The sequence below is a fragment of the Toxorhynchites rutilus genome, chromosome 3 (genome assembly GCF_029784135.1).
Source record: "Toxorhynchites rutilus septentrionalis strain SRP chromosome 3, ASM2978413v1, whole genome shotgun sequence".
NCBI lineage: Eukaryota > Metazoa > Arthropoda > Insecta > Diptera > Culicidae > Toxorhynchites > Toxorhynchites rutilus.
In genome coordinates, this window is record NC_073746.1 from 221,246,998 (window position 1) to 221,257,408 (window position 10,411).

General features: G+C 38.5%; 2 protein-coding genes across 2 annotated transcripts; one reads left to right on the forward strand and one right to left on the reverse strand.

The window, feature by feature from the left end:
• The first annotated feature begins 361 nt into the window (after nucleotides 1-361).
• On the forward strand, nucleotides 362-3,683 carry LOC129777131 (putative nuclease HARBI1). The gene is made up of 4 exons (XM_055783210.1): nucleotides 362-725; nucleotides 790-1,222; nucleotides 1,286-1,430; nucleotides 1,492-3,683. The coding sequence occupies exons 1-4, from the start codon at nucleotides 613-615 to the stop codon at nucleotides 1,749-1,751; spliced, it is 951 nt and encodes a 316-aa protein (XP_055639185.1). The 5' UTR covers nucleotides 362-612; the 3' UTR covers nucleotides 1,752-3,683.
• LOC129777132 (uncharacterized) lies at nucleotides 1,653-3,599 on the reverse strand. Its single transcript, XM_055783211.1, has 3 exons — nucleotides 3,477-3,599; nucleotides 3,239-3,422; nucleotides 1,653-3,172 (listed from the first exon to the last, which is right to left on the reverse strand). Coding segments are annotated over exons 1-3 (744 nt in total). The 5' UTR covers nucleotides 3,479-3,599; the 3' UTR covers nucleotides 1,653-2,614.
• Nucleotides 3,684-10,411: the final 6,728 nt, after the last annotated feature.

Sequence of the window (10,411 nt, forward strand, 5' to 3'; positions counted from 1 at the left end):
GTGAGCCCCCTGGTATTGGACACACTGAACTCAACCAACGATCAGAACAAATTAAAAAAAAAAGAATCAAAATGGTTGAGCAAATACAACGAAGAAAAACAGAACATGTGCTTTTTAGGATCAAGATTCTTTGAAAGGAACACAATTAAATATAGCAAAACAAAATCTTTCAATGCTTAATGATGGTTTACAATTAACAATTTGAACAAACACAATTTCAAATGTAATGATTATTTTTTCATGATAAAGTTTAATTTTAAAATAAATTAATAATTGCGCAATTTCTTCTTTTAAAGGGTGTGTCACATCAAATTGCATCACGGAAAAAACGCTGTAGAAATTTAATTTTTAGGAATTATGGTGCCTATTCTGTATTCCGACGGATTTCTATTTCGTTCGAAAGTGATATTTCGATCGTTTTCGAATTTACCATTCCCTATTCCAATCGTTTTGCTCGTTTCGAACGAAAGTGTTAGAAAATTTCGAATATGCATCGATCTGTCAAAAACCGATAAACAAAAAGAAACACCGTATTAAATAGCGGCGAGTGCGAGTTGAATTTCAGTTAATTTTTGATCCTAAGAGAAATTTGTGAGAAAATTTTCTCGTTCAATGGATTCCGTTTTGTTACCGATTTTGGCGGAGCAAGAAGAAATTGGAATGCCTTGCTACCATCGGCGAAACCACCGAAAATCAACCGACTTCATGAAACTTTCTGATGAAGCGTAAGTATCCGTCTCAAAAATCCCATGTTTGTTTCTCTTATTGATTAATTTTGCCCTTATTCAGATTCATCAAAAGTTTTCGTCTAAGTAAGGAAGCTTTTCGGTACGTTTTAGAGGAAATTGAGAACTGCCTTACCACAAGGAAAGGTGGTCTATCCACGGAGGTGAAACTCGCAGCATGTTTGCGATTCTTTGCTGAAGGAAATTATCAACATGGAGCAGGGCAAGATTATCACATTGCCATAGCACAGCCCACATTTTCCAAGGTGCTGACTGAAATGCTTAACATTCTGGAGCGGACACTGTGTAAGAAATGGATTTCCCTAAATATGACGGAAGACGAACAGCGGCGTGCTAAACTACACTTCTATCAGAAAACATCAATTCCGGGTGTTATTATGTGTTTGGATGGAACCCACGTAAAAATTATTCCACCTAAGCTGAATCGAAATTTGTTTTTTAATCGGAAGGGATTTTATAGTCTCAACGTTCTGATTGTAAGTATTATTAGTATTTGAATTAACAAATCAATGAACAAATACTCTTTTTTATCAACATAGGTTTGTGACGATCAGCAAAGGATTCGTTTCGTTGATCCTACCTTCCAGGGATCTAATCATGACTCTCATATATGGCGTGTAAGCCCTGCAAGAACTCACTTTGAGCAGCTTCACCAAAATGGTGAAGTTAATACTAAGATTCTAGGTAATGTTCAACTACAATATTTTAGTATACTTGTATGTACTGTGTGATAAAATATTTTCAGGTGATGCTGGTTATCCATCGGAACCTTGGTTAGTAACGCCATTCAGAGCAGCGGAGGAAGGGAGTTTGGAGAGCGATTTTAATCGCAGGCATGCCTTGGGTCGTGCTATCGTCGAGCGGACAATCGGTTTACTAAAAAATCGGTTTAGATGCATCCTTGGCGCGAGACAACTTCACTACAATCCTACTAAATGCGCTCAAATTATAAATGTATGCTGTGCACTTCACAATATATGCTTAGAATTTGGTCGTTCTCAGTAGTTATAATATGTTATGCAGCTGTTTACATAATAAACTTTTGTTTAAATTAATATTTATGACTGTTAAATTTCATCTAACTTGTTTGCAAATGCTCAAATAAATAACAACCACCGGAAAAGGAAGTGTCTTCCTTACTTAACTATGGTTTCGGCAGAATTATTTACTCTTATTCCTGCCAACACTTTGAGAACATGTCATTATCGATTTCTCGTAAGCAGGCCAAGTATTCAAATAACCATTATTAATACTTTTTGCGTTGTTTTAACCCCTTGCTGTACGATTTAATTTCCAACAGCACGGCCCAAAACGAGCACTTCGAGTCGTTCCGCTACTCTGCTGAGTGTGGGTATCTAACATGGGTGCCCTATGATGAGCAAATACATGTTGTGTTTAAAATAAAAACGAAGGAGTTATTACTACGTACTAACTCGTTCGTTTTTATTTTAATTATAATATTCAAATTATATTTTATATTTTTAGCTCATTCAATTTTTTTTTAAATAACGGAAATTTTATAATCTTCAGTTGTCGGTATCCTCATCATATGCCTGAAGCTATGTAATTATTTCACATCGAGAAACAACGAGTGAAGTTCAATGTTGTACGTGAAGGGGTTAAGGAAGTTCCATAAACTATAGGCGAAATTCGTGAATTTTAAAAAAGTTTATATAATTTTGATGCTATTCCAAACAAACTTCAAAGAAAAAATTAAGTAAGATTTTTCTTCCATGGAAAGATATAAAAATACGATTAGAACTTTTTTTCATTTTTTTATACTTGAGTTACAATATAAAGATAAAAAATCAGATCACTGATATTTTGAAACATTATTCTAATGTTCTGAAATATACGCAATCTGCGTTTCAAGGATTTGTCGCTATTGATTTCTCCAGCGCGATCTTCTCCATCTCGTGGTTATGTCGTTTTTGTTCACTCAGATGTTCTTTGAGTGTGGCATCCACGGAAAGAATCGCTCGAGCTGATTGGCGCTGATAATGAACCAGATCACTCAAATTCTTGTTTGTGTTTTTTAACAGGGATTTCACATTGGTGTGAAATTTGTTTTGTTGCTCGACTTGCAGCTCTAATAGCCTCGTGGTAGAAGGTCTGGATTTTTTCGGCTGAGAGGGCTGGAAGTGAATGGTATTATTGATACCGTCACACTCGTCGGAAGTACCATAATATATAAAATTTTCCTGGTCTGCAGCTTGAGGTTCACCCGAAGGCGAACCCAACTGTGTTCCATGAGATGAGGTACCCGGGATTCCTTCCACGGTCGCAAGTAACCCAGTTAGTAGAACTGCCTGCTCCTCCAGCTCGGACAAATTGATAATTTTATTGGGTCCTCCACCTGTCGCCCTCTGCTCCCGTTTGTTGTGAGCGAGTTTTCGCTTTAATCCGGACTTATAGTCCGCCCAAACCTACACAGAAAACCAGGGCAAAAATAAGACTATAAACATATGTTTCGGATTCGTTTTAGTATATACCTTTTTCCATCCACTTCCATCGCGAATAGGCGGTCCCAAACTATTGACTTCTGCCGCCAGATCATCCCAGTAGGGTCCGGAATTTCCTCGGGAGAAACCCTTTGCTATGTCCGGCTCTTGCTCCAGAAGCAGCACAATCCGCTCGAACTGATTTTTAGTGGTTGTTTTGTTTTTGTTTTTTTCCCTGTTGAACGTTAAAATTAATTTAAAGAAAAAAAATGATTAAAAATTAGCTTACATTTTTGCAGTTCACCGCTCATCCGCTGCGGAAATTATTCACTCCTTCATAAACAAAGTGGGTTTGACGTTTGGTTTGATTCGAATGAAAGATGTTCGAAAACAAAACAGTCCGAACGAAAGGTATTCGAATTTGAAAACACCTCGAACGAAACAGGGAATGGAATTTACCAAGTCGTTCGAAATATTTCGAATCGATTGAAATACAGAATAGACACCTATATCTTCAGCTTTCGCTTATAATCAGATAAGAGTGTATAGATCACGTTGGCCATGCTTCACTGTCAATTTTTCGTAAATTTGGAAAAATGTCGTCGAACGAAAAAGAGCGTCGTGAATTAATCCTGTGCACTCATTTCGAGAATCCGGAGTTGTCACATCGGGACATCGGTAAGATGCTGGGAATCGTCCAATCCACGGTCAGCAGAGTACTAAAACGATACTTCGAGAACCTAACCATCGACCGGAAGGTGAAGAACGGCAAAAATGGATGCTCCGTCAGTGAAAAAAAATCACAAGCGCGTAGTTAAGCAGTTTAGACGTGATCCGAGAAGTTTGGTCCGGGATGTCGCCAATAAGCTGAATTTGTCAAGTTCATTCGTACAGCGGACCAAGCAGCGGGAGGGCCTGCGTACATACAAGGTTCAGAAGGCTCCTAACCGCGACGAAAGGCAAAACATGGTGGGGAAGACGCGAGCCCGGAAGCTGTACACCGAAATGCTGACGAAGCCGCATTGCCTGGTAATGGACGACGAAACCTACGTCAAAGCGGACTTTCGTCAGCTGCCGGGCCTGTTGTTCTTCTCCGCAAAGGACAAATTCAGCGTTCCGGAGGAGATTCGCAAGCAGAAACTATACAAGTTTGCCAAAAAGTACATTGTGTGGCAAGCGATCTGCTCTTGCGGAAAGCGGAGCGCCCCCTTCGTGATGACCGGCACGGTAAACGGGCAGGTTTACCTTAAGGAGTGCTTACAGAAGCGCTTACTACCACTATTGAAGCAGCACGAGGGCCCGACCATCTTCTGGCCGGATCTCGCTTCGTGCCACTATTCAAAGGACGTGTTGGAGTGGTACGAAGCCAACGGGGTCACCTTCGTGCCAAAGGAAATGAACCCGCCCAACGCGCCGGAGCTTCGCCCAATAGAGAAATATTGGACGATTATGAAGCAGGCCCTCCGGAAGAACCCAAAAGTTGTCAAATCGGAGGCGGACTTCAAGAGAAAATGGATTTCTGTTCAAAAAAAACTACAACCTGACGTTGTACAGAACCTTATGGACGGGGTAAAGAGGAAGGTGCGAGCATACGGGCTTGGGCTCGAAGTATGAATAAAAAGAAAATGCCAAAAGTTGTTTAATAGTTTTTATTTTACTGTCTAAAATTTTCAAAAGGATCGGTCTACTGGGCGAATTTCTACAGCGTTTTTTTCGTGATGCAATTTGATATGACACACCCTTTAGAAAACAGTTGATCATAGTTTTAAAGGTTCAAATATTCGTTACTCTCGAATGTCGCTTGGTAAGTTATTGAATCTAGTTGAACCTATAAAGGAAAGCCGTTTTGGCTGAAGTTAGAATACGTACGGGATCTTGAAAGATTGTAAGCTTGTCTAGTAGCTTGAAACAAAGGAGACGTAACAATATCTAAGTTGTGTAACATTCCTTTGTGGTTATGAATGTTACGACATATCAAAGTATGTTCTGCGCACAAACCTAAGATTGGTAATATTCTACGGGATGGGTCCGAGTATAGTTCGATCGATGGGTATAAAGATGACAATCTGTATATACAGTCAATCGCAAAATTGAGTATACACATGTTACTTGACGATACTCTCCATTTATTTGGTACAACATATTTTGAATACATTTCTTCTTGCATCAAGTTAATATCACACACATTTAACTAACTATGCTCGCAAGAAAATTCGCACAATTCGCAATATTGAGTGTATACCTTAAATTTTCCAAACAAATTACCCTTTTTAATATGATCTTTTCGAATTAGTGTACATTTTTTCGTCAGTGTGTGACGTCAACACCAACCCACTGCTCGGGCAGTGTTAGTTTTTGTTTTTTGTAGATGTTTGAACAAGTTTTAATCAAAATGGAAAGTTGGAGGAACGAAATAGATATTGTTACAAGTACAATGCTAATAAGTAAGACTAGTCGAGGTAAGACATTGTGAGAAATAGCAGCTGCTGTCGGGAGAACCCACTCTACATTAAAGAAAATCATAAACAAGTGGAAATACGAAGGAACCATGGAAAATCTCCCGGTAGAGAACGAAAACGGATCATATCTTCTGATGATGAACGGGTAATTGTTCGAACATTGCGACAGAACCCCAAAACAAACATTCCTAAATTGACTACCGAAATAGTCGGCTTAATCGGAAGACCTGTCAGCGCAAATACTGTCCGGAGAGCAGAATACAGGATAAATCTGAAAGTTCGTGTTGGTCGTGAAAAGTATTGCATATCAAAGGTGAATATGAAAAAAACGATTACAGTTTGCTAAGGCACATGTAAACAGACCTGTTCCATAACGAACAAGGTCTTTTATACTTATGGAGGAAAGGAGTGGAGGATACCAGGGTCGGTGCTTCAGATTCAGCATTTGGTTATCACAGTAAAACACTGCGGCGTTAGTCAGTTGATGTGCCATACATTGGCGGCTTCTGGAACAGAAATATGATATGAGGGTTTTTGGGTACGAGAAATGTTTCTATGATGGTACAACCCTCCCTCCTCTGGAATAGAGAGGGGGTCCCATAAAAATATTACACATATTTCAACCAAACGTATTCCAAACAAACATGGCAGTTGAAAATTTTCGGAAAACTCTGAAGGAAAATGGGAAAATTCGGAAAATTCAATTCCCATATCAGTGGCGTCGAGTGGAAGAGATGATTTGCACCACCACCATTCCGCCAGAAAAGGAATAAATCATACTTATCCAATTTCTTCATACAAATTTGGTTTATTCTGCACCTCTAAAATCGTGCACCCGGGGGCGGTCCGCCCCCTCTGCACTCCCCAGTCGACGCCACTGTCCCATATGTACCAAGCTCCGGCTTAGAGGATATGATACGCAAGTCAAGATGTGCTGCAAAATTAGCTGCCATTGCCAAACCTATCAAACTACTTGATGAGCTTAAGACAGATCTACGGAAAAAGGTGCGCCAGTTTGGTTATTAAGCAGGGTTAGAGGAGCGGGTTTATCTGTAATGTTAAAGAGAAAAGATGATCACAAGAGTTTAACTGTATTCTGCACTCTCTCGTTATTTAGGTAGTATTCAGCTGCTACTAGTACTTTATTCGAAGATAAACGTTTGCAACATGAACTGTTGTAGTTGTAGACTTCACAGATGTGCACAAGCGTATTGTGTTTTGTTTTCAAAAAACCAGTATACTTTAAAAATGGTTACAGAAATAATGTGCAGATTGAGTATGCGAAGCTACTTCTTTAACTTCAGTATCATAAACGTAGTCCCCATCTATGTAGGGATCCACTTCTATTAGAGAAGAACACCCGAATGCAGTTTTGAAATTTTAACATTTAAATGGAAAATTTTAGTTTAGTTTTGACGTAGGACTACGTCTTTGATTTCTACATTTCGTTTCGTGACCCCCTGAAAAATGTAATGTTTGTCTAAGAGTTTTCAAATGCATATTACGCTAAATCGTTCTTACAATATCTGTTATAATATATACCATTAGACAGCAAATTTATCCAGAATTTTTTCACCTGAGACATCAACAGGGGAAATAATAACACAAGTGTACAATTTAACAAATAAAAAAGGTTCGTTAATTGAGCCGAAAAATCAATACACTTATCGAATTTTACTCGCTAGCTGTACTGCAAAACAGCAAAAGCAATACTTCGAATTGAAGGTAACATCTGTTATTGATACATAACTGCTTTGAATCCCAGTTAACGTACGCCCTGTTATAGATAAGTCCAGTTGAAGATATTCCAGTTAGGGAATGACTTTTGTATATGACGGGGTGACGAACATCATAAGCGAGTGTTATCCGGGCTGCGGCAACATGGGCAATTGTACAGCGAAAAATGATATCAATACTAGTAGGATCGCAGCGATTATCACGCGAGGACCTATTGAGATCGTCATTACATCGCATCACAAAAATTAAACGAAATGAAATACTAACCCTTTGCGGTCGGAATTAATTCCCCTTGAAAGAGATCCTCTTATCTTTCCACGCTTACAATATTTTGTTAACCGTTACCTATTATTCACAGGAAATCCGAATACATTCGTGAAAAATTTCACTAGACATTAAAATTTGTTTAGAGAAAAATTAAACTATAACATCGTACGATGTATCTAGTATGATTCCTTGCTGTGATGACTGAGAGCAGACAAACGACTGCAAAGGGTTAATCTTCATGACTCGTATTCAAAATTCTTAATGCCTCAATTCCTTCTATGATAGATTGAGCAGTACAACCAATACGACTTGATTGTGATAGTCTGCGAACGAGCATTATTCCACCGAAAAAGCTACTGCTCTCGATTATGAGTACAAACCGTTACAAACCGTTTGACGGTTTCCGGCCTTTTCAGGGCTACTATTTAGAGTTTCAAAAGAATTAAACTAACAGATTTCTGAACAATGGAAAGAATTACATTTTTTTAAATGACAACTGTTCAACTGTTCAAAAAACAACTGTTCTGAACAATTACAGTCAAACTTCCGTCCGTGCCCCTAGGCTCAGGCCATTCTACTTTTTGTTTTATTTTTTCATCATTTCCTTTTATGATCTCTCATACTACGCGGTACGAATGATGTGATTTGTACTCATTCTGAGTTTCTTATAGCGCGGTTTCCATACAACACGGTAGATGGTTTCCATACAACGCGCTACGGATTATCCTGGTTCGTATGTAAAATCCGATTTTCTTATAGCGCGGTTTCCATATAACGGGGTACGCACTCACCGCGTTATAGGAGGGTTGACTGTATAGCTTAAATCATTAACATAGAGAAGAAAGAGCAAATGGTCAATGTTGCTTCCCTGTGGAACACCAATGTTTATTTTCTTTCTGGAGCTCATTTCTTCATCATATGCAATGTATTCACTTCTGCTCCTCAAATAGCTGCGAACATAGCTGTTAGCAATACCTCTTATGCTATACTGGTCTAATTTTCTTAGCAAAATATCATGATTAAATGAGTAATTTATGATTAAAAGATAACTAGTTAATGTCCGTTGATCATTTTAAGGAAACCATATAGCAAAAACTCACCGAATTATAAAGCAAGAAAATATCAAGTTAAATTGAAAGTTTACACAAAAAACGAAGAATACACAATGAATCAAAATAATTTACTACGTGTGATTTTTAAATAATGTTATTCGGTCATAAATTTGGCTAAAATTAACTAATAACGATGCGGGGAACGTACCCCAAAATCCCCGCTAATAGTCACCTTAAGCGCACGCACACGAACGTAAAAGAACCCGAACTTCATTATCTCAAATGATAATGAATAATGATATATATCATCATTAGGCACATTAAAATAATCATCGCTGTCCTACTTAAAACCAACTGGCTACCGTTCTGGCACAAACCTCCGAGCGAATCGCTCTCAGGCGGAACTTTCGACGGTAGAACCGAGCGATGCATTAGAAAATTAATAAATCGTAAATTATTGAACGGAATAAATGTCGCCTACCCATGGTGGGCCGGAGAAACCGGACAAAGGAAAAAGATGTCAACTCTGTTCTGGTACCTTTTGGGAACTATTAGTTAAAAAAATTATGGACGTTCGATGAACGACATTAATTCAGATTTGTAAACAGAGAGAAAAGTTCAAAACCAACTTCCGAATGTTTCTACTCTTTTGTGAATTGCATCATTAAGAAACCATTCTCGTCATTCCTCAGTCCATACGAAAATGAAATTTTAAAATTACTTCAATGCAACAAGAGATTGCTGTGGACTTCGTTCGATGCATTTCGAATGTGAGATTACTGGCACATTTCTGTAAACAAAAATTCAATCAAACGGCTGCTGAAAAGCTATACATCAGGAGCGAGCATTTTCTCACGTTTCTTTTGATGTGCAAAGATTCGAAAACAAAATCTTACCTCAAGAGTTACCACTTCAAACTCCTCGAGACCATCGTTGTTTGTTATAAATGCTCCACCTAACATCAAAGCGAATCACAGCACCGAATGTTATTTTAGGACCGATGACCAAGTTCTGGGCTGTTTGTGTTAGTTTATGATCCTACGGCACAAATTATTCAATTCGCCTCGCAGCAGTTTATTTTGATTTCTTGCCCATTGGAACGCTAAACTTGCACTTCGAGCAAGTGCGACTGCCGAAAAAATCAATTGCCGGAAGGTAATAGATAATACAAAATATGTAAAGAATAATTATTTGCAGCGGCACTCTGAGCATGCTGCGGCAGAACAAGTAGGATTAACGAGGCAGTATCAATGACAACCTACAAAGATAATCGCATCACATAGGGAAGTGAGAGGAGGGGAAGCCGATTTGTCAAAAAAGGACGAGCAATCCGGAAATTCCGAAAAGAATTTCCGCAGCTGGCTGACGGACAAATGTTTATCCTAAATCCGGAAAGTCAATGATTCCGATCACACATCTCTAAGCGGTTGCACTTTTGGGGCTTATGACCTTTTTCCAAATTTTTCAATTTCTTTTTGAAACGTGGTGCATCCGTTCAATGTTGTCAATTTCGAGAAAGAAAGAAAGAGGATATTGGCTTTTGATTTGTTTTTCGTTTTGTAAATGACGGAAGAATGTCATAAAGAAATAGGATAGATCTTCGAATATTGCTTGGTATTAATAATCCCATCAATAAGGCAGCGGCATTCGTAGTGTAGCTCGTTATTACAACTCATTGGCTCGGCTGAAATTAAAATGCTTTCGAATAT